A 25,364-nucleotide genomic window follows, 5' to 3' on the forward strand; every position below is an offset into this window, starting at 1 on the left:
CCTGGAAAATACAGAACTATTGCCATCTGTTAATGTTCCTGCAATAAGGAGTTGCAGTCTTTTTTTTGTTGTTGCCAATAAACAAACAGATCATCACCATGACCTTTTCACTCAATTTCACTCGCTGGAATTGTTTCAGTGTAGAATATATTAAACCCAATTGATCAAATTGGCACTGGGGTATTCAAATTATGCATTTCTGGCCTTGCACAGGAATACATAATACTGCTATTGCAAACATTTTTTGCAATCACATGCAGCACAAAATAGCTGGCTGTCTGCGGCTGACTCCTTTAATCTTACTCATTGGATTACAGTGTTGTACTAAGGAATTACTTCTACAACCTCAAATCACCCAAAATCCGAAACTTGCTGCCAAAAACATAGCGTGTTCATACTTTGAGGGCCAGATGTGGTCTTTACTTTTCTGTTGATGAGATCTATTTTAACAAATCAAATTTCATCAAACAAATAATAATTCTACATCTAGCAGAGATGTGCAAAAATATAGTTATATATTATGCACTAACTGTAAATCAAACTTCCTTCTCTGTCAGAATATGCAGATTATTTCATTCATACTACAATATGTAACCCTTCCGAAAAATACATACGTTTTTCTTTTTTTTAACTCAGTTTTTCCATGAGAAAATCACAGATTTTTTCATTCAATTCAAATTTGTTCATTTTCCATTAGAACAATTGCTTCATCGTTATTTGATCTTCTTACACCCCAGATGCAAAATTGAGGAACAACAACAATTTCCTTTTAACTCAGCGGGACAGGCACCATCTCTGGAGAGAAGGAATGGGTGAAGCCGCGGCACGGTGGCGCAGCGGTAGAGCTGCTGCCTTACAGCGAATGCAGCGCCGGAGGCTCAGGTTCGATCCTGACTACGGGCGCTGTCCGTACGGAGTTTGTACGTTCTCCCCATGACCTGCGTGGGTTTTCTCCGAGATCTTCGGTTTCCTCCCACACTCCAAAGACGTGCAGGTATGTAGGTTAATTGACTGGGTAAATGTAAAAATTGTCCCTAGTGTGTGTAGGATAGTGTTAATATGCGGGGATCGCTGGGCGGCACGGACTCGGTGGACCGAAGGGCCTGTTTCCGCGCTGTATCTCTAAATCTGTATCTCTAAACCTTCTTTCTCCAACATTTTGTTACTTCAGCATTTTGTGTTGAGATGCTGCCTGTCCTGCTGAGTTACTCCTGTGTCTATCTTCGGTTTAAACCAGCATCTGCTGTTCCTTCCTAAACAATTTCCTTTTAATGTGGTAAAGTGTCTGATGGTGTTTCACAGATTGTTGTCAACTAAATCAAGCTATGCCACTGGATAAAAATCACTATATAATTGGCCAGGAAGGTCATTGTGGCACCTTATTCTGCTCTTATATAGATACCCCACAAAGCCTCCATCGCAGCATCTAATAGTTCCTGAAATGATTTTACAGCCACAGCAAGTCTTCTTCAGTTTTATCTTTTCCATTCCCTCGAGCTATTTATGTAACACCACTTGCTTGAAAAGGATAGATATCTACAAAACCTCCCTGGTAACTTAAACATTGTTTTCACCTTTGTATTCCCAGTGCAATTTCCAAAATATATCACAATACTCAAATTTGTAATAAAATGTAAAAGGAAAAAAATGCTATAAATGTTCATCAGCTCAGGCCTGTCCACATCTGCATGAATTTAACATTTCAGGTCGAAGACCTTTCACTGGATCTGGAAAAGAGACAAAAGAAGCTACAGGGAAGATGGGGGATAGGTGTAAATAAGGTTATTAATTCAATGAGTTAACAATCAAGTGAGCAAGATCACAAACTAAAGAATATAGGAGTTGTAAGATGCAGTGCAGGAAGGCAGGTCAGGTTGAGCATGTGTTCCACTTCCAGAGAAGGATGGAAGATAAACAAACCAAGCCAAACAAACTAAGCCAATATCACAGAATGAGACATAAACCAAGTTACTTCACGTTGTAGAATGCAACAATGAGTACCGGAGGCTATAATCTTCTCATCTTCCATCTGAGCACTTTGCAGGCTCCTGGACTCAATCTTCTAATTCTACAATTGCAAGTAACTTGATTGCTTTGTGTCAGGATTTTTTTCTCTCTCTTTTTCTTTCTCTTTTCCTTCTCTGGGAGAGGAGGACATGCCCAGTCTGACCTGCTGGCCAGGTTCCCCCACTCTGCATTTCACATTCTTTCTCTATATAATTTGTTCATGTTCTCTCTCTCTAACAGCTCCCTTCACCTGGTAACTTTGCCTACAGCTCAGGTTACAGCTAAGTGTCCCCAAGGTCACCCCAGTTTTTACCCTATCGGAGACATTCCCTTCCACCACAACCAAAGAAGGGTCTCGACCCGAAACATCATCTATTCCTTTTCTTCAGAGCTGTCTGACCCGCTGAGTTACTCCAGCATTTTTTGTCTTTGGTTTAAACCAGCATCAGCAGTTCCCTTTCCTTTCACCACTCCCTGCAACTTCCCTTTCACCACTCCCTGCAACTGTTTTTAGTTTATTTTCAGTTGTGAGGAAGGGTCTCCGACCAGATTCATTAACTCTGTTTCTCTTCCCACAGATGCAGCCTGTCTGGCTGAGTATTTCCGCCATTTGCAGTTTTTATTTTTGATTTCCAGCAGCACTTTTATTTGTTTTCGCACTTTCGTTATATTCTTTCGTGCAGCAGAGTATTTGTGTCTTTCAATGTTCCAAGAAAAAAAATCAGCATCCAAAAATTGTACTGCAGCCTTGTTACTTTGAAATATTCATTAATATTCACTTATTAGCCACAAGTGAGACACAGAAGACTAGAGGGTGGATAGTGTTGGCCTTTATATAAGGGTGACATGGATAAGCCAAAGAACTACAGGCCGGTGAGCTTTACATCAGCAGTGGGAACACTACGGGAAGGGTTTCTGAGAGACGGATTTATTTACATTGGGAAAGGTAAGGACTGATTAAGGGTAGGCAGCGTGCCTTTATGCATTGGACATAACATCAACATTGGATCGACTGGGCTTATATTCACTGGAATTTAGAACGATGAGAGGGGATCTTTTCGAAACAAAAGAATTCTTAAGGGATTGAATGCAGGAAAAATGTTCCCGATGTTCCAGAACCAGGGAGTCACAGTTTAAGAATAAAGGGGTAGGCCATTTAGGACTGAGATGAGGAAAAACATTTTCACCCAGAGAGTTGTGAATCTGTGGAATTCTCTGCCACAGAAGGCAGTGGAGGCCAATTCAATGGATGTTTTCAAGAGAGAGTTAGATATAGCTCTCAGGGCTAAATGAATCAAGGGATATACGAAAATAACTGCAGATGCTGGTACAAATCAATTTATTCACAAAATGCTGGAGTAACTCAGCAGGTCAGGCAGCATCTCGGGAGAGAAGGAATGGGTGACGTTTTGGGTCGAGACCCTTCTTCAGACTCTTCTTCAGTCTGAAGAACGGTCTCGACCCGAAACGTCACCCATTCCTTCTCTCCCATGATGCTGCCTGACCTGCTGAGTTACTCCAGCATTTTGTGCATAAATGAATCAAGGGATATGGGAGAAAGCAGGAACGTGTACTGATTTTGGATGATCAGCCATGATCACATTGAATGGTGGTGCTGGCTCGAAGGGCCGAATGGCCTACTCCTGCACCTATTTTTCTATGTTTCCATGGTCTTATAGAGGACAGTGAAACAGATTGTCTGAAGTTACAACAAGATATTGATCAACTGGGAAATTGGGTAAAAGGATGGCAGATGGAATTTAACTCAGACAATTGCAAAGTGACAAATTCTGGGAGTGTTAAGCCAGGGCAGGATATACAAAGTGAATGGCAGTACCTCGAGGAGTGTTGTTGAATAGAGAAATCTATACTATAAGTACATAGTTCTGGGAAAGTGTCAACATAAGTGGATAGGGTCATTTCGAAGGTGCATGACATGCTTGCCTTAATTGACCAAGGCCGTGAGTACAAGAGGTCGGGGCGTTATGTTACAGTTGTGCAAAACTTTGGGTAAGGCTGCATTTGGAGAATCGTACACAGTTCTTGTCGCCACATTATATGAAAGATGTGATTAAGCTGGAGAGGGTGCACAACTGATTCACAACGATGCTGTCTGGATTGCGGGAGTGGGGGGCTTGAGAGATCAGGAGAAATTGGATGGGCTAGGAGGCTAAGAGGTGACAATATAGAAGCATATATGCTGGAGTCTGTTTCCCAATGTAAGGTGTCTAAAATTAGAGGTCATGGGTTTAAGATGAGAGGGAGAGGGAGAGGGTGTAAAGGTGTTATCTGTAATTTTTCCAACAAAGAGAAGTTGGTACCAACAAAGAACTGCAGGAGGAGATGGTGGAGCTCGGAACAATTTAAGAATGTGTAGGAAAGAACTGCAGATGCTGGTTTAAATCAAAGGTAGACACAAAATGCTGGAGTTACACAGCGGGACAGGCAGCATCTCTGGAGAGAAGGAATGGGTGACGTTTCGGGTCGAGACCTTCAGACTGATGTCAGGGGAGTGGGTGGGACAGAGATAGAATGTCCTTGTTGCAAATGGGGGAGGGGGAGCAAGAGGGGAGCTGCGGGATATCGAGGAGAACATTTAAGAGGTATCTTGATAGGTACTTAAATTAGAGATATGGAATTAATCCAGGCAAATGGTATTAGTACAGATAGGTTCCGATGGTCAGCATAGATATGCTGTACAACTCCGACAAGAAAATAAACTTTGAAAAACCTTCCCATGATTGAAATATGCTGACCATGCAAAAAGAAAAGATCATGCAAGCTGTTGGTTACCTGAGATTTTAAAAAGCCAAGATGCAAAGGATTCTGCTTTATATGTGGCAGCAAAGGGATACAGTGAGGAATAATCATGGACAGCTACAGATATTGTACCCACCGATGTGCGTTTGTGCCATGACATCAGCCAGTGCGTTAGCAGCCCCGCTTCCCCCACTCTGTGTGGACGAGGAAGAGTTGGTGGACGATGTTGTGGAGCCATGGATCGCTCGACTTATCCAGTGTTCCATGTTCAGACTGCCTTGGCTGGAGGAAGGGGTTCCCTGCGAGTCACCTTGCCCTGATCCCTCATCTTCTGACCCAGAAGAGGTATCTGGAGGAAGGCAAAAGAAACACAAGGTCAATGCGTTGGGTTAAGATGAGGACAAGCGAGGCTGCAGATACCGAGTCTGGAAACATAAAACCAGAACAAACAGAACACTGGAAGAACTCAATGGGTCCATCAGCATCCGCGGAGGCAAACGATGTAATTCGCCATTTTGGGTCGAGACCCTGCATCAGGACTGAGATGGAAGAGAGAAGATCATCAGTTTATAATGAGTGATGGGGTGGGGGGTGATGGTGGGATAGAGGCCGATAAGTCACAGGTGGGACCAGATGCAGAGGGAATGAAGCGCCAATGAAAGCAGATGGGGGAGGGAGCGGGATGGGGGCTGGTGGGAGATAAGTAGAACCAGATGAGGGAAAGATGATGGGTAGATGGAACCATGTGAAGAATTTGGGGAGGGATGGACCAGAGGTTGGTAGGTGAAAGGTGGAAACGGATGGGGATGGGGAAGGCGGGCAGATGGAGCCATGTGAAGGAGGGGAGAGAGGGATAGAGACTGCTTGGGAAGAGGTGGTATCAGATGGGGAAGGGATGATGGGCAGATGGGACCCCAGGCAGGAGGACCGATGGGAAAGGTGAACAAAAAGGGGAAAGAAAATTAGATGAAAGGTGAGTGTGGGAGGAAGTCACCGGGAACGTGGGTTAAATAGTTCCTCTCTAAAGTGCTCACATTTTATAATCAGTTCAGTATTTAGCCTTCTTGTCCCTCTGATCAACCCTTGAGGGCTGTGCATCACTATAATTAAAACCAAATAAGAAATAGTTACAAGAGAAAATACAGAACCGAGTGTAATGAAACACAGTTTGTACTTTTAAAACGTATTTTTCCTTCCAATAAAATGTCTTTTCCTTCAAATGTTAAAAAGAATTATAAAAACTAATAGCATTTAAATGTCAATAATACCAAAAACTGATGATTTTTTTCCGAAGTAATAAGAACACAAATATCTTTCATTGCCAGATTATGAATTGATGTTCAGTGTGTACAAAGGTACGTGTATTTTAAGTTATTAGTAAAGTGTCAAGTTCACATCTTATATTGAAGATAGACGCAAAATGCTGGAGTAACTCAGCGTGACAGGCAGCATCCCTGGAGAGAAGGAATGGGTGACGTTTCGAGTCGAGACCCTTCTCCAGACTCTCACCCTACATTTGACAATTTCCTTATAACTTAAAAATTCACGTACCTTTGGACACTCTGAGCATCAATTTCTAATCAACTCTGCCATCCTTTTGCACTGGAATTCATAACAATTACAATTCCAAGTTTAATCAACACATGGATCAGGCAAAGTGTAACGCAGTGCTTCCCAGGTCTGAAACCGGCACACTTGAACACAAGGCGAGGAAGTCAACTTGGTTTCAGGTAACTTGATAATGTTGTCGTTATTATGTAACTAAAATTATTTTAAACACCAATGTACACACACGCTGTGTAACCATAACAAGTTTTTCAATTGATGTGGATGCTCCTCAGAAAATGATTTTAAAAAGCAATGCTGTATTTTTGAATTCATGCACATGTGCATTCTTCCTCTTTAATACAGAATAGGATACACTTGATCCATTAAATTGTCATTCCTATACACTGAAAAGTCATAGAGTCCTACAGCACAGCAACAGGCCGACCAAGATATCACATCTAAGCAGGTCCCATTTGCCCGGATTTGGCCCATATCCCTCTAAACCTTTCCCATCCATGTACCTGTCCAAGCGTCTTTTAAATGCGATTACAGTACCTTCCTCAACTACCTCGTCTGGCAGCTTGTTCGATATACCCACCACCCTCTGAGTGAAAATGTTGCCCCTCAGGTTCCTATTCAACCTTTCCCTTCTCACCTTTCATCTCCATCCTCTGTTTTTTTTATTCCCACCTGTGGGGAAAAGTCTCTGTCCATTCACCCAATCTAGTTCCCTCATGATTCTCTACACCTCCAGAAGATCACCCCTCAGCCTCCTGTGCTCCAAGGAATAAAATCCTGACCCACCCAACCCCTCCTTATAGCTCGGCCACTCAAGTCCTGCCAACATCCTCATAAATCTTCACTACAATCTCTCCAGTTTAATGACATCCTTCCTATAGCAGAGTGACACACACAGTTCTCCAAGTGTGGCCACACCAACGTCTTGTACAACTGTAACATAATGTCTCAACATCAAAACTCTGTACCCTAACTGACGAAGACCAATGTGCAAAAAGCCTTCTTGACCACCCTGTCTACCTGTGGCTACACCTTCATGAAACTATGTACCTGTGCTCCTAGATCCCTCTGCTCTATAATACTCCCCGGAGCCCTGACATTTTCTGTGAAGGTCCAGCCCTGGTTTGACATCACAAAATGCACCACCTCACTCTTATCTAAATTAAACTCCATTAGCTATTCCCCAACCCGCTTGCGTAGCTGATCAAGAGCTCAGCCTGTGGATTGGAGAGGGGGTGGAAGGAGACGGCGATGGCGGTGGACGCTGGACAAAGGGCCTGGTGAAAGGAACCGGGACTCTTACCTTTCGCGACCTTGAGGTCGGCCGCGGGAGGCGCCCTGAGGAACGAGGGGTGAAGAGGGCCAGGCGTGGAGAGGGACGACGGTTCGTGGGGTGACAGGAATGGAGGAGGTGACAGGAATGGAGGAGGAGACAGCTGCCGCTGGGACTGTAAAATGGCACCAAATGGCACCTCTGGCTTATGGACTTGGTGGGCTGTTCTGTAGGGGATAGTCTTGCTGATCTGTACGCAAAAAAATGTATTTCACTGGATCTGGTACATGTGGCAATAAAGAAACCATTGACCATTGACCCTTCCATTGACTCCATTTACACCGCAGGCTGAGAGAGTAGGAATACTCTGTCCTGGCAGAGGGTGGAAGCTGCAACAATGGAATTATTTAAAGTGGAGGCGGATAAATATTTGATTGATCAAGGAATACGGGGGATTGAAGAAATGACACAGAAGAGCTGAGGTCAGCATAGATCTGCCAGTGGAGGCCAAGTCTCTGAATGCATTCAAGAGAGAGGCTTGGCCGCTGGACTTAACATCGCCAGCGCGGCTCGGCCACGGGACGTTTCAGTGCCCGGTGCGGCTCGGCCGCTGGACGTTTCAGTGCCCAGTGCGGCTCGGCCGCTGGACTTAACATCGCCAGCGCGGCTCGGTCGCGGGACGTTTCGGTGCCCGGCGCGGCTTGGCCGCTGGACTTAACATCGCCAGCGCAGCTCGGCCGCGGGACGTTTCGGTGCCCGGTGCGGTTCGGCCGCGGGACGTTTCAGTGCCCGGTGCGGCTCGGCCGCTGGACTTAACATCGCCCGGTGCGGCCGCGGGACGTTTCGGTGCCCAGGGCGGCTCGGCTGCGGGGCCTTCCATCCCCTTGCGGGGGCTGTGCGTGTCGTTTGCCTCGGTAGGGGTCGAGCTGCCTGTCCGTGGGTGCGGGGGGAAGAGAGGGGAAGTTTTGTTGCCTCCATCACAGTGAGGGGGCGTTTGGAGTCACTGTGATGGATGTTTGTGTTGGGGTCGGGTGTCCTGTGTTCTTTTCTTTTTTGCTGTGTTTTGTGTGACTGCTGAAATTTCGTTCGGTGTAAAAAGCCGAGTGACAATAAAGTGTTGTTATGTTATGTTATGTTATGTTAAGGATAGCGGAGTCAGGGGGTATGGGGAGAAGGCAGGAACGGGGTACTGATTGAGAATGATCAGCCATGATCACATTGAATGGCGGTGCTGGCTCGAAGAGCCGAATGGCCTCCTCCTGCACCTATTGTCTATGATCAGATACATCGGCCTGGCAGGCAGGAATGACAGAATGACAGAATGGCCGCCTGCTCCTATTTTCCTATGTTTTTGAGGTGGGGCCGAGTGTTTCCATGCAGTGTGACTCTCTGATCAGGGAATTCAAGGCCATGGGGAACGAGCAGAGAAACCCGGTTTCGGTACAGGATCGAGGTCACTGGTGGTTTCATCCTCTTTGTTCTGTGTTCCTTGTTTTCCTGCACAAAGTGTGAAGCTCCTGAGCTCCCGCACGTTGGGAGGAACATCAAAAAAAGCTGGCGCTTCATTCTGCGCTGCACTCTTAGTCCCTCGGCTGCCTGTCTAACCCATCGGCATGCTGATCGTTATCGGCGGATTCATTGTGCGTTCAGCACATTTTGACAGGAATCTGTCACGAGATCCTCAGTGCAGGGAGCAGTCCAACCTATCTATGGCTTTGTTGCCAGTGGCAGCAAGTGGTGACGGCTCATTGCTATTATGTGAAAATTATACACCAATTTACAGATCTCATTTGGTATTGGTCACAGTCAGTAAGATATTTTGCTTTATTCATGACTGAAGAAGAAACTATTACATAAGTTTAAGATTAAACTGTGCCCTTCAAGGCCTGGAATACTAATTGCTGTTACATTTCTGCTTCGGGCTACTCTGCAAACTTTAATTTCATCAACTAATAATGAGTAATCAGCCACTACAAGAATTAATTGCCTTTGTTTCTTTTTTTTACCCTTTTGGAGTGTGATGCATGTTCCCAGAACTTTTTTTTTTTAATAGAAAAATATCTGTAATGGTTAAGTCACGGGATTTGCAATGCTGTAAGGATTATTGCAATTATTGCAATGGGGAGCATGAATTACTGTTCTGCCACCACAATGGACTTCCATGCTGGGTCCCTTTAGGATACAGAATTCAAAGTTGAGATTGGACCACATTTTGCTGGTAACATTATAGTAAAATAATGGAGTTGTTGATTTATTAATTTCAATCAATCTGTCCATTGTACAGGAAAACCGCAAAGATGGGCAACTGTGGATGTAAGAGGTCAAAGTCACCTTTAGTTTGGTTTAGCTTATTGTCACGTGTACCGAGGTACAGTGAAAAGCTATTGTTGTGTGCTACTCAGTCAGCAGAAGGACTATACATGATTGCAATCGAGCCTTCCACGGTGTACAGGTACATGATAAATGGAATAATGTTCAATGCAAGATAAAGTCTAGTAAAGTCCAATTAAAGATAGTCTGAGGGTCTCCAATGAGGTTGATAGTAGTTCAGGTCTGGATCATAAGCCTTTCGGAAATTACATCTGCCTGACTTCTAAAGGTTTCTCCAAAAACAATAAAGTAAAATAGCAAGATTTATCTTTCTTAAACTCAGATGTGTGATCTTTCATTACTTAGTTCTCCATGATCTTATCTTGAAGAAAATGCTTCCATTAAATTTAGCCATAATGAACACATATTCGAGATCACTTTTGCTACCCTTTAAAATAGGAGTGATGTTTGCCTTTCTAGTCCTCAGTCATTCCTCTAGTAATCAATAATGTCCAGAAGATCATTTTGCCAAATTTGGTACTGCTAAAGTCAAGGCAGACTTGAGTCATAATACAAAGATAGATACAAAATGCTGGAGTAGCCCAGCTGGTCAGGCAGCATCTCTGAAGAACATGTATAAGTGACGTTTCGGGTTGGTACCCTTCTTCAGACTGATTGCAGGGGGGGAGCGGGTAAAAAAAAATGGGAGAGAAGAGGGTGCAGGACAAATCACAGCTGGCAACAGATGACATCAAGTGTGGGGTTCCCTGATAGGCAGATTGTTGGTTAGAAGCAAGTGTGAGCCCAAAAGAGAAACATAGTTGTTAGGATCTGGGAATAACTTTGCATTGTTCCCTGAAGGTGGAATCTCATGTGGATAGGGTGGTGAAGAAGGTGTTTGGTATGCTTGCCTTTATAAATCAGAGCATCGAATATAGAAGTTGGGATGTAATGTTAAAATTGTATAGGGCATTGGTGAGGCCGAATCTGGAGTATGGTGTGCAGTTCTGGTCGCCAAATTATAGGAAGGATGTCGACAAAATGGAGAGGGTACAGAGGAGATTTACTAGAATGTTGCCTGGGTTTCAGCACTTAAGCTACAGAGAGAGATTGAACAGGTTGGGTCTTTATTCTTTGGAGCGTAGAAAGTTGAGGGGGGACTTGAAAGAGGTTTTTAAAATTTTAAGAGGGACGGACAGAGTTGACGTTGGTAGGCTTTTCCCTTTGAGAGTGGGGAAGATTCCAACAAGGGGACATAACTTCAGAATTAAGGGACAAAGGTTTAGGGGTAACATGAGGGGTAACTTCTTTACTCAGAGGGTGGTGGCTGTATGGAATGGGCTTCCGGTGGAAGTGGTGGAGGCAGGCTCGATTTTATTATTTAAGAGTAAATTGGATAGGTATATGGATGGGAGGGGATTGGAGGGTTATGGTCTGAGAGCAAGTAGATGAGACTAGGTCAGAGAAAGTGGTCGGCGTGGACTGGTAGGGCCGAATGGGCCTGTTTCCGTGCTGTAATTGTTATATGGTTATATGGTTATATGGTTATAATTGTAAAGCTTGTTAACGGGTTTTTTATGGGAGGGGTGGGGAAGAAACCATCCAAGATCGGCAAGGGTTCAGTGGAAGGCAGAGGGGTGGGGGGGGAGTGTTGGGGGAGAGAAAGGGGAGGGGGAAGGACGGTGTTGGCAGAAGTTACCTATAATTGGAGAGTTCAATGTTCATACCGTTGGGTTGTAAGCTACCCAAGTGGAATATGAGGTGCTGTTCCTCCAGTTTGCTTGTGGATTTGCGCGAGTCATAATTCATTGGATTAGAGACATTTTGCTTTACCTGGAGGTGTGTAGGCATCCATGGATGTTTGCACCACCAATGAGCGTCGCTTAGACGGCATGGGAACAGCCATCTTTCTCTCTTTGTGTTTGGCAAGGGCAGCTTGCACTGCCTCTGTGTGTACGTCTGAAATAAGAGAGACACAAGTATTAAAAGATGTAAAAAATGTAATCCACATTACACCCACTTCTGAACCAAAAATCGCATGAGATCAGGGGGTATGGGGAGAAGGCAGGAACGGGGTACTGATTGAGAATGATCAGCCATGATCACATTGAATGGCGGTGCTGGCTCGAAGGGCCGAATGGCCTCCTCCTGCACCTATTGTCTATTGTCTATTGAGATGTACATTTGGTGAAGGCATAAGGCTCAGTTATAAATCATTAATGGTTACTTCTGCAACTTCCTTCAATTAAGTAGTGTCTTCATGCAGTCAGACCCCAATGCAAACATGGAGTTTAAATAGATGCATTATTAAAAAAATAACCGAAAGCCACTCTTTTACACTCCAAGAAGATACAGATACTCTGTACCGAACTTTCCTTTATCCCTCATTAAGCCTAATTATTTCTCCATTTCTCTAGTCTGGTCACAATAACACTAATTGAAGGATCGGCAGATGTAATGTTATGGTAAAACTGATATGATGCTTTGGTTGCAATCTTCAACTCCAACAGGTTCTTCTAATGGAAAAGTAATTTAGCACTCAATGTTGTTACCACTAATCATCAAGTCCACTCCTCTTCCTCCAACAATATCTAAAGCTATATAGTTCAACCGCAAGATACATTCATCAACCGAAACCTCAAGACAACCCAGCAACCCAGCCCCGGATAATGGGCCATCGCCTATTTTAATTCTCCCCAAGGGAATCAAACAGAAAAGCAGAGGCATCCAAGTGTAGCAACCTTGTTGTCTTGATTTGCAAAGGCATGTTTGGAACAGCTCAAGGATATTAATCTAACACTGCTCACACTGCTTCCACAATGTTTTCATTCCCATGGTTCCAAAACGACTTTGCTTTCTCAACTTAGATCAGTGAAAAAAAATCTCAATTCAAAGTCTGTGGGCCATGAGTTCAAATCCTGGTACAATGTCTGAGAACTGACAGTGCTGATCAAGAGGACACAATGATCCCAAAGGAGGGTACCATTGAGAATAGCTCATTCAACAATGACAATATATTAGAACTAATTAACCATGCTCATTAACCAAAGGGAAGCAACGGCAGCAGATAAATCTAACTGCTTTCCCTCCACTGACAATATTTTAAACAATATACTTTCTATTGCACTTTTCTCCCATCACTAGAAATGTTAACATTTGTTACCCATCTCCGAGATATATATATTTTATATATTGCATATATACATGCGAGAGAGAGATTAATATATACATAATATGTAAGAGAGAGAGAGAGTGAGAGTGAGAGAGAGAAAGATAAGAGAGAGAGATTAATATATACATAATATATAGGAGAGATAGAGATTAATATATACATAATATATAAGAGAGAGAGAGAGAGAGAGAGAGAGAGAGAGAGAGAGAGAGAGAGAGAGAGATTAATATATACATAATATATAAGAGAGAGAGAGAGAGAGAGATTAATATATACATCATATATAAGAGAGAGAGAGAGAGAGAGAGAGAGATTAATATATACATAATATATAAGAGAGGGAGATAGAGATAGAGAGATAGATAGAGAGATAGATAGAGAGATAGATAGAAAGGCAGAACTTTGTAGATCACCTCCACTCAGTCTGCAAAGGTGACTCTGAGCTACCAGTTCCCATTTCATTATTCATTTTCAATTCACCATTCCAGTTCCACTATTAGTGCCCCTTGCACTAATCCACCAAAGCCCATTGCAAGATCAAGCAGTACCTCAACTTTTGACTTGCCATGTTACATTCCGCAGGACTCACTAAATTCAACAATCTCAGATAACCAGCCTTCCAGTTCTGTAATAATGTCGTCATTCTCTCCACCATTCTCTCTTCACAGATGCTGTCTGGCCTGCTGTGAATCTCTTTTGTTTCAGGTTTCCAGCTGCAGTGCTCTGTGTGTCTCACAGCTCCAGCAGTCCCCTCCCCTCCCCTCCCTTCCCCTCCCCTTTCCTCTGTTCTTATTCATCCCCTTCTACTTTTTTTTGTTTTAGTTTTTTAGACTAAAGATACACTGTGGAAACAGGCCGTTCAGCCCACCGAGTCATAGAAACATAGAAACATAGAAGCAGGAGTAGGCCATTCGGCCCTTCGAGCCTGTACGCACCACCATTCAATATGATCATGGCTGATCATCCAACTCAGTATCCCGTACCAGCCTTCTCTCCATACCCCCTGATCCCTTTAGCCACAAGGGCCACATCTAACTCCCTCTTAAATATGGCCAATGAACTGGCCTCAACTACCTTCTGTGGCAGAGAATTCCACAGATTCACCACTCTCTGTGTGAAAAAAAACGTTCTCATCTCGGTCCTAAAAGACTTCCCCCTTATCCTTAAACTGTGACCCCTTGTTCCGAAAACTTGGAGAGTCAGCGCTGATTAGGAATCCCTGCACACTTACACTATCCAACACACACTAAGGACCATTTACAATTTTACCTAGCCAATTAGCCTACAAGCCTGTCTGTCTTTGGAGTGCGGGAGGAAACTTACGCTGGTCACGGGAAGAACGTACAAACTCCATACAGACGGCATCCATAGTCTGGATCAAACCCAGGTCTCTGGTGCTGTATGACAGCAACTCTACTACTGCGCCATCACATTGAGATGCAGCCATGAGGTATACAAAAGCCTCTATTTCCTCAGGAGACATTGAGTCATTTCTCAGGACATTGAGGGAATTCAGCATGTCTAAAATGACTCTTACAAACCTCTACAGATGCACCACAGAAACCATACTGTCGAGTTGCATCACAGCTCGATTTGGGAACAGCTCTACACAAGACCGCAAGACGTTGCAGAGTTGTGGATGCAGCCCAGTCCATCACACAGTCCAGAACCCCACCATCTACACTTCACGCTGCCTCAGGGGAAAGCAGCCAACTGAATCAAAGACCTTTCCCACCCCAGACATTCCTTCTTCTCCCCACTCCCATTGGGCAGAAGATACAGAAGCTTGAAAGCACACACACCAGACTCAGAAACAGCTTCTTCCCCTCTGTTATCAGGCTTCTGAATGGTCCTTCCATAAGCTAGGATACAGTGCAATTCTCTTCTACCTCATTGGGGTCATTGGACTTTGTCTCTGAAACTGCTGCACTATAATGCTGAGAATGATATATGATGCATTCTGCATTTTTCTCTTCCTCCACACCTCTACCTGAGTTTGGCCTGATTGTATTTATGTATAGTATTCTGATATGATTGGCAAAATAAAGCTTTTCATTGTACCAAGGTACACGTGACAATAATAATAAACCTAAACAATTAATGTCAATAGACAATAGACACGAGACAATAGGTGCAGGAGTAGGCCATTCGGCCCTTCGAGCCAGCACCGCCATTCAATGTGATCATGGCTGATCATTCTCAATCAGTGCCCCGTTCCTGCCTTCTCCCCATACCCCCTGACTCAGCTATCCTTAAGAGCTGTATCTAGCTCTCTCTTGAATGCATTCAGAGAATTGGCCTCCACTGCCTTCTGAGGCAGAGAATTCCACAGATTCACAACTCTCTGACTGAAAAAGTTTTTCCTCATCTCCGTTCTAAATGGCCTACCCATTATTCTTAAACTGTGGCCCCTTGTTCTGGACTCCCCCAACATTGGGAACATGTTTCCTGCCTCTAACGTGTCCAACCCCTTAATAATCTTATACTTTTCGATAAGTTCCTCTCTCATCCTTCTAAATTCCAGTGTATACAAGCCTAGTCGCTCCAGTCTTTCAACATATGACAGTCCCGCCATTCCGGGAATTAACTTAGTGAACCTACGCTGCACGCCCTCAATAGCAAGAATATCCTTCCTGAAATTTGGAGATCAAAACTGCACAGTACTCCAGGTGCGGTCTCACTTGGGCCCTGTACAACTGCAGAAGGACCTCTTTGCTCCTATACTCAACGCCTCTTGTTATGAAGGCCAATATTCCATTGGCTTTCTTCACTGCCTGCTGTACCTGCATGCTTCCTTTCAGTGACTGATGCACTAGGACACCCAGATCTCGTTGTACGTCCCCTTTTCCTAACTTGACACCATTCAAATAATAATCTGCCTTCCTATTCTTACCACCAAAGTGGATAACCTCACACTTATCCACATTAAACTGCATCTGCCAAGGCTGACCATGCACAATGAGTACCCTGTTCCTGCCCTCTCCCCATATCCCTTGACTCTGCTATCATTAAGAGCTCTATCTAACTCTCTCTGGAAAGCATCCAGAGAATTGGCCTCCACCGCCTTCTGAGGCAGAGAATTCCACAGTTTCACACGTCATCTCTTTGAATTCCACACAGCAAGGTATAAATATGCTATTGCTTTACAGCAAATTTCAGATCATTATTTGCAAGTCCACTTAAGCCCTCAGAAGCAGTGTAGTTACTGCCCTTAATCAGTGTGTGGCCCCCAAGATGCATCTTTTGCATGGATTCAGACCAAAATATGCATACAGAATTAATTTCAGATACCAAAGAGATTAGAGGACTCAGATGCTCAAACAGACAGCACCCTTACATCTCATACAAATTGCAGCTTTTTTGGGACACATTTTTACTGATCTCGAAAAACAAAACAACCACAGATGCTGAAAACCTGAAATAAAATCAGCAAATGCTGGCCAGGAGAAAGAGAAACAGAATTAACGTTTCTGGTGAAAATCCCTTTGGCGGAGTATTTCCAGCATTTTCTGTTTGCTTTTATACAAACCGCCTTTAAAACCTACCAGATACTGAAAGGCCTAGATAGTGTGGAAAGGATGTTTCCAGTAGTGGGAGAGTCTAGAACCAGAGGGTACAGCCACAGAACAACAGGACGTACCTTCAGAATGGAGGTGAGGAGTAATTACTTTAGCCAGAGGGTGATGAATCTGTGGAATTCATTGCCATGGACAACTATGGAAGCCAAGACATTTTGTATTTTTAAGGTGGAGATTGAAAGGTTCTTGACTACGATCACAGGTTATGGGGAGAAGGCAGGATACTGGGGTTGAGAGGTAAAAATAGATCAGCCAGACCAAACCAGAATCTATCAATTTCCACCTTAAAAATATCCATTGACTTGGCCTCCACAGGCAACGAATTCCACAGATAGATCTGACTAAAGAAATTCCTCCTATCTCCTTTCTAAAGGTACATCCTTTTATTTTGAGGCTATGAACTCTGGTCCTGGACTCTCCCACTACTGGAAACATCCTCTCCACGTTCCACTCTATACGGACCTTTCACAACCTACAAAAAGAGCCTCTTTGAGACTACATCTGGGTCAGAGTACAACTTTGGTTTCCTTTCCTTGACCTTGAGGGAGTCCAATGAAGATTCACCAGATTGGTTCATGGGCAGAGATTGAATAGCCTGGGCCTGGATTGACTGTTTAGTTAAGGGAATGAGAGGTGATCTCACTGAAACCTACAACATTTTTCACAAGAGCTGGATGCAGGGAGGAGGCAGGCAGGGAGGTTGTTGAGGTGTCTGAGATCAGGAACACAGTGTCAGAACAAAGGATGGGCCATTTGGGACCGAGATGAGGAGAAGATTTTTCACATAGATAAAGGTGAACCTTTGGAATTCTCAACGATGGAAACACAGTCAATGATGGCAGTCGATGAACTTCAAGGTGTTAAAGGAATCAAGGGATCAAGGCAGAAAAATGGTGCATGTGGTAGATAGAACGCCCTTGAATGCAAGCCTAGCTTACTGCCTTTTTAAAAAATTCTTATGGTCTTTAGCTCTGTAATTTGTCCCATGATACAAGTTATGTCATTATGGCAGGGATTAACTTTTATTTCTTCATAAGTAATCTGCCACTCAGAGCTTGGAGTAGAAAAATAGGCACGTATTTAGCAGAAAAGAAAATATAATTTACACAAGATTTATACCGCTAATTAACAACATAACAAGCATTCATATTGGTCAGAAATTGGAGCGCTCAGATTTACATTAACTGCGTTTTACTTTACTTACAATAAAGCTTTAAGATGAATTATGAATTAGAATGTTTTCCTTTCTCATGGGACAGCCAAGTGGGAAACATAATTTCGTCACGCACAGTGCTGTTTGTGTGGAGCACTAATTATGGTGAATCTGCAGTCGACATTAAATTGTTTCTAAATCACAAATCCTAATTATGAAGCCCGCATAAGCAGTCTTTTGTTTCTATGAAGCGACCATTCATTACCAACCATATTTATGTGGGGTTAATTGCAATATTAGTGATGAGATATTAAGTGAAGGAATAATAAACCAGGCTAGTGTTCCACTTTACTGGGGGTGGAAGGTAAATCGAAAGGAACGAGATCACTCGAGGCACTAATGCAGGGGGATGGGACCAGGACGCGGGACCGTTAAGGAAAGAGAAGCATCAAAAAGGTTTTAGTTTTGGTTTAGTGATACAGCGCGGAAACAGGCCCTTTGGCCCACCGAGTCCGTGCCGATCGATCAGCGATCACCTGTACACTAGTTCTATCCTACACACTAGGGTCAATGTACAAAAGCCAATTAACTGACAAACCTGCTCGTTTGTAAAATGTGGGAGGAAACCGGAGCACCTGGAGAAAATCCATACGGTCACGGGGAGAACGTACAAACTCCGTACAGACAGCACCCGTAGTCAGGATTGAACCCGGGACTCTGGCGCTGTAAGGTAGCAACTACCGCTGCGTTCCTGTGCCGCCTCTACAGGTCTTGGTGTTTAAGCTCTGGATAGGGGGGAGTGACTGGTGAGTGGGAGGTGGAAGGTGATGCTGGTAAGATACTTGCTCTAACATAATGTAAGATTGTTAACGAGGTTTGTCACAAATGACATCTTTGGTCTCATAATTTGTTGTACATCTGATTTAGCTGCAATGTCTTGAGACACGAAGCTCTAACATCATCACGCAATGGCAAATAAGTGGAGTTATTGTCATAGTAACGGTCAATCACTGATGGATAAAAATCAATTATGTTAAAAGGTGTATATTTAGCTCAATGGAGGGAGAAGGACAAGAATCACTTCTACGAGCGTAGTAACATGGTGAGAGCCCCAACCCATGTCATCGATTCCACACCTGGAAAAGAAATGTTCAAGCAGGGGAACAAAGCGGGTCGCTGGTGTTGGAAGGGAGACACCTGAGGTAATTGCTGACCTGATCGGTATCGTTCATCTCGGGATCCCGATGACCGGCGCCGATGGTACCTGGAGGAGGAGGACGGGGTAACGGGTGTTCGCCGCTCTTGAGGCAGGGACGGTTCCACTCCTGTCAAGGCAGAAAATCAACAGTCACTACAATTCATCGTTAATCATAATCATACTTTATTAGCCAAGTATGTTTTGCAACATACAAGGAATTTCATTTGCCATACAGTCATACCAATAAAAAGCAACAGAACACACAAAATACATTTTAGCATGAACATCCACCACAGTGACTCCTCCACATTCTTCACTGTGATGGAAGGCGAAAAAAAGATCAATCTCTCCCTTCTTTGTCCTCCCGCGGTCGGGGGCCTCGAACCTTCCGTTGACGGGGCGATCTTACTCCCGTAGCCGGTGGTCGGGCCCTCTGTACCTCTGATCAAGCTCCTGCATCGGGGGGAATCTCAGCTCCCCCACGCCAGGCTATCTACCCCGGGTCGGACCTCGTACAGCTTTGGAGCTTCCCGACATCGGTCACTACCCGAGACTGCGAGATCCTCATTGGTAAAATCCGCAGGCCATGGTTGGAGCATCGATCCCAGGCAAGGGATCACAGGCTCTGATGGTAAGTCCATGGCCCCGCGGTGGAGCTGAAAGTCAGTCCTGAGCAAGGCCGCCAGCTCCATGATGTTGGGCCGCAGAGCGACCGGAGATACGATCCGGAAAACAATCGCATCTCCAGCAAGGTAAGAGATTGAAAAAAGGTTTCTCCCCACCCCCTCCCGCCCACCTCCCACATAAAACCAACCAGAGAACATTAACACAAACTTCTAAAACACTAAAAATAACAAAAAAAGACGAAAAGACAGACAGACCGTTGGCGAGGCTGCCATCGCTGATGGCGCCACCTGGTGTTTCGTGAGGTCATTCGTGAGGAAACCCGTGCAATCTTCAGTCTGATGATGATGATAATGATTCGGATCCTAATTAGCCTTAAACATTAGTTAACTTTACAAATTTTGACATAGAATCATATTGTACAGAATGGAAACAGGCCTTTTGGCCCAACTTGCCCATGCTGACCAAGATGCCACATCTACACGTCCCACCTGCCTGCATTTGGCCCATATCCCTTTAAACCTATCCTAACCATCGGGTGGCGCCCCGCAATGGCTGCCTCGCCAACAGTCTGTCTCGTTCCATCCTTCTTTGTTGTTTTATAGTATGTGTTAAATGTATGTTTTAGTGTTCTTTAGCTTGTTTTATGTGGGGTTGGGTGGGGGGGGAGGTTGGGGGAAACATTTTTTAATCTCTTACCTCGACGGAGATGAGATTTTTTTTTCTGTATCGTATCTCCGTCCGCACTGCGGCCTAACGTCGACGAGCTGGTGGCCTTGCTTTAAATCAACTTCAGGAGCTCCAACCACAGGAGTCTGCAGGACTTACCATCGTGGAGCTGGTGAACCCTGTTGGGGATTGACCTTGGAGCTCCAACTGTGGACTTTAAGGAAGCCTGTGGACTTTAACATCATGGAGCTCGCGGTCCCTGGTTAGAGACTGACTGGGAGCTCCAACTGCAGAAGCTTCGACCGCCCCGATCGCGGGAGCTTCGATCGCCCAGAAGTGGGAGCTTCAATCACCCTGACACGAGAACATCGAGCACCCTAACGCGGGGGCTTCGATCGCCCCGACGCGGGGGCTTCGATCGCCGGCTGTGGGAGCTTCGATCGCCCCGATTGCGATGGTTCAACTGCCCCGACCGCGGGAGAATAAAGAGGAAGAAGTTTAGACTTTATTGCCTTCCATCACAGTGAGGAATGTAGGGAATCCGCTGTGGTGGATGTTTATGTTAACTTTTATGTTGATGTGTGTCTTGTTGCTTTTTTTTAGTATGGCTGTATGGTATTTCAAGTTTCACTGTACCTTAATTGGTACACGGGTCAATAAACAGACTTTTGACCCTTTATCCTTGTACCTGTCCAAAAGTCTTTTAAATTATATTATAGTACCTGCCTCAACTACCTCCTCTGGCAGCTCGTTCCAATTACCCATCACCCTCTGTGTGAAAATGTTCCCCCTCAGATTCATATTTCGCCTCCCACCTTTAACCTATATCCTCTGGTTCTTGAATTCCACATCTCCGTGCACAATCTATTCCTTTCATGATCTTGTACATCTCTATAAGATCACCCATCATCCTCCTGCATTCTAAGGAACAAAGTTCCAGCCAACCTCAGCAACATCCTCATAATGACTCTGCACTCTTTCCACTTCTTGAAAGTTACATTATTATATTTTCAAAAACATCCAAAAGGGAGCAGGAGATTTCCCCACAGTAACAGAGAACGCTGCAGACCTGGGAAGAGACGTGGCAAGGTCAACCTGGTGCTGATGCAGCAGGGTGACTGAGCTGCTCTCTGTTGGGCCAGAGTTCAAGGCATTCAAAGGTGGGCACAAAATGCTGGAGTAACTCAGTCTCTCCGGAGGAAAGGATTAGGTGACGTTTCAGGTCACTCAGCATTTTGTTTAAGGGCCTGTCCCAGTTACACGATTTTTAAGGCGACTGCCGGCGACTGTCAAAGTCGTAGCAGATCGCCAAAATTTTCTTTTACCCGACGACATCGACCACGACAATGCCGAGTCAGGTCGATAAAAGTTACTTTTTTTGTGAAACTAGCACCTGGCTAAGAGATTCCACCGTCTTCGGAAACATCGCAAAATTCCCACGCTTACCTGACCGTCAAACTGTCGCCTCCAATCTACCTGTCAAATGCCCTGACGGTAAATAAAATTGGTTAAACAAAACTATCTTCTGGTATCTTCAAATGCCTTTTCTTAATTTAATATTACGTGCTTCTAAATGCTTCTGCGACAACCTAGCAAACCTGGGGACAGCATGCGACAGACAGCGCCCGCAATAAGCTACGATACCTGGCGACAAGCCAGCTGTCGCCGAGAAATTTCTATCTGGAACTTTTTTCCGCGACGCGCGAGATCAGCTACGATTCATTCAAGACTCCTCACAATCATGCCCACGACACCCTGGCAAATGTTCAGCGACAGCCTAGTCGCCGGCAGTCGCCTTAAAATCGCCTAAGTGGCCCTTAACATTTCAGTTACTCCAGCATTTTGTGTCTATGTTTGGTGTAAACCAGTGTCCACAGTTTCTTCCTACACCTTCAAAGGCAGACCTTGGATACTGCTGGTTATGCCAGCTCTAGTTACAATAACCATCAGAATAAAACATTTAACGGTAAGATTTCTGTTACGTGCACGGGCACAAGGTCCACCAAACTTCTTGGCCTCACACCGACGAGGATCGGCAACCAGCAGGGTCCTGCCATACTGTATCAGCATGTCCTTGATCTCCTTTTTGGAGGCTTCATCTACATATTTCTGGTAGTAAGCCACCAATGCCTTAGAAATAGTTGCAATAACCATTCCAGGACACAGCGACTTAAGGCAAGAGTGTATAGTCCAACTCATTGGTTAGACCGTATGTGTGTATAGTTCTAGTCCCCATACTACAGAAAGGATAAGGTAGCAATAATACTTTGCGGTTGCACTTAGAACTTCAATTTTTCTTTAGCACTAGTATCATGATTATTAGTTTATTGATTTAAAAATATATATTTTATATTATATGTGTGCATTGCAATTATAACCTGTTATGCTGCTGCAAGTAAGAATTTCATTGCTCCATTGTTGTGTACATATGAAAATTAAGCACTCTTGACTCTTGCTGAGGCTTTATAAGACGCGTTTAGAGTACTGTGAGCAAATTTTGGCTCCATATCTGTGCCGAGGGTCCAGAGGAGTTTTACAAGAATGATTCTAGGAATGAGTGGGTTAGCATATGATGATTGTTTGACAGCACTGGGCCTCTACTCACTGGAGATTAGAAAGTTGAGGGGGTACTTCATTGAAACTTACAGAATAATGAAAGGCATAGATAGAGTGGATGTGGAGAGGATGTTTCCACTGGTGGGAGAAGCTAGGACCAGAGGTCATAGCTGCAGAATTAAAGGGCACTCTTTTAGAAAGGAGGTGAGGAGTAACTTCTTAAGTCAGAGGGTGGTTAATCTCTGGAACTTATTGTCACAGAGGGCTGTGGAGGCTAAGTCAGTGGATATTTTTAAAGTAGAGATAGACAAATTCTTGATTAGAACGGTGTCAAGGGTTATGGGGAGAAGACAGGAAAATGGGATTAGGAGGCAGAGATCAGCCATGATTGAATGGCGGAGTAGGCTCAATGGGTTGGATGGCCTAACTCTACTCCTATAACCTGTGAATTTGTGAAGAGATCGATCAGTTGTCGATAGTATGAACTGCAGATGATGGAATCTTGAGCAAAAACACACAAAGTGCTGGAGTAACACAACCTGAAACATCGCCTATCCAAGTTCTCCAGAGATGCTGTCTGACCTGCTGAACTACTCTTGTATTTTGTTCATCAGTATGTTGCATGGAATGGAGGGTTGTAGCTATAAGGAGAACATCGATGGCCTCTGTTTATCCTCATTGGATCGTAGGAGACAGAGGGATTTAGAGAAATTTACAAAGTTATAAGGGGCAGGGAGAGGGCAGAAAGTGAGAATCTTTTTCCCAAGGGCAGCGGAGTTGTGTCAAGAGTGCACAGGCTGAAGGTGGGAGGGCAAAAATTTAAAGAACGGTGGTGAATATTTAGAATGAGATGTCAGAGAAAGTGGCTGGGGCAAGTACAAAAACAACATTAAATAAAAAACTTGGAAAGGTACGTGGAAAGGAATGGTTCGGAAGGATATGGGTCAAATGTGAGCAAATGAAAGTAGCTTAGATGGGCATCTTGGTCAGTATGCCAAGATGCCCATCTTGGACATCTTATTGTCCAAGTTGGACTGAAGGGCCTGTGTCTGTGCTGCACAACTCTATCACTGACTCTATGGGAGAAATTGTAAGGTCGGTGGTGAATATGTAGAATCAGTTGGCAATGGAAGCAGTGGAGGCATATACTATTACAAAATGTAAAAGTCGTAGGATAGTTCAAGTTCAAAAACACTTTATTTGTCCCCGTGGGGCAATTTACAAAGGCACGTAGAGTAGTACAAAAACTATTGGGGGGGGGGGGGGGGGTTAGCAGGGTGAGCAGTGGGACAGGAGTGGTTGGGAGTTGCGGAGCTACGTGGATAGAAAAGGAGTAGAGGGATGCGGCGTAATGTGGGCAAATGTTCTAAGCATAGATAAGTGGACATCAGAAGATGTCCTTCCTTTATCCTATATCCTTCCTTTGTCCCGCCCCCCTGACATCAGTCTGAAGAAGGGTCTCGACCCGAAACGTCGCCCATTCCTTCTCTCCCGAGATGCTGTCTGACCTGCTGAGTTACTCCAGCATTTTGTGAATAAATACCTTCAAGCATAGATAAGCTTCACAGTCAGCATGGACGAGGTGAGCTGTAAAAGCCCAGCTGTGCCGCATGTTTCTATAATTCTAACTCAAACAGCAACAAGTCCACAGATGAGAGGGCATCACTGTCCTCTGATGATAAGAATGTACATCTACATCACACTGCGTTTCGTCTGAAGAAAAACAGGCAAAAACACTTTTGAGAGTTTAACTGAGTCACTGCAGGCTCAGTCTGTTGGCTGGCTCAGTCGGGTCACTTTAGTCTCAATTGTGTACTTAATTTTTGATGTATTCCTCGTCGGAAATGAGGATCTCATTATCTGTTGACTCACTCCACATTGTGAACTCCGTGAAGATGCCAGGACTGGATTAATTGTACGTTACCTCAGTGCCTAAGGGATGACTCTTACTGTAGTCATTAGGTCGACATGGACATTTCTGACATAACTCCTGGATACAGACACAATTCCTTTACAGACTATTTCACTGAGATACCACCACTCAATTACAAAATTGTACAAGGGTCCGATGACCCCACCACTCAATTGAAAGTGCTTGTCTCTTCCTCAAAAACCTCACCTTCTGCTTCAGTTGATACCCCTTTACTTTCTCCTCCAAATTAGGCTGCACCGTTCAATTGTGTGTCAAGGCAATGAAGCAGTGACAGGTCTACCAGGGTAAAACTAATGCTGGATGTGCAGCCACATAGTAGATATTACACAAAATCAGTCCATCGATGATTCATTGTGATGACAGGTTACCTTAAAATAGCTTCTGTTCATATAGTATAGGTCTCTCCGCCACCTTACAAGATGATGTGACAGAATCAAAAGGCACTTGGAGCCCTTCTGATGCATAACATTTCCAATCACACGTTAAGTGAACCTTAGTCCAATGGTAATTCTCTCACTATTGCAGCCAGAGCAAAAATCTATCTGTTCGCTTTGATGGTGCACTC

The 25,364-nt window shown here is 44.3% G+C and overlaps 1 protein-coding gene across 6 annotated transcripts in view; it reads right to left on the reverse strand.

Moving 5' to 3' along the window:
- LOC144607888 (disco-interacting protein 2 homolog C) overlaps positions 1-25,364 on the reverse strand; it is a 515,842-nt gene that overhangs the window by 188,971 nt on the left and 301,507 nt on the right. For 4 of the 6 annotated variants that reach the window (XM_078425037.1, XM_078425045.1, XM_078425018.1 and 1 more), the window contains 4 exons: positions 19,034-19,144; positions 11,750-11,875; positions 5,802-5,867; positions 4,904-5,116 (listed from right to left, as the gene is read on the reverse strand). In XM_078425037.1, the coding sequence (XP_078281163.1) occupies positions 4,904-5,116; positions 5,802-5,867; positions 11,750-11,875; positions 19,034-19,144 (516 nt within the window). The remainder of the gene's footprint in view (positions 1-4,903; positions 5,117-5,801; positions 5,868-11,749; positions 11,876-19,033; positions 19,145-25,364) is intronic. The other 2 variants (XM_078425054.1, XM_078425024.1) reach the window with 1 other exon arrangement.

Source organism: Rhinoraja longicauda, chromosome 2 (assembly GCF_053455715.1).
Source record: "Rhinoraja longicauda isolate Sanriku21f chromosome 2, sRhiLon1.1, whole genome shotgun sequence".
NCBI lineage: Eukaryota > Metazoa > Chordata > Chondrichthyes > Rajiformes > Arhynchobatidae > Rhinoraja > Rhinoraja longicauda.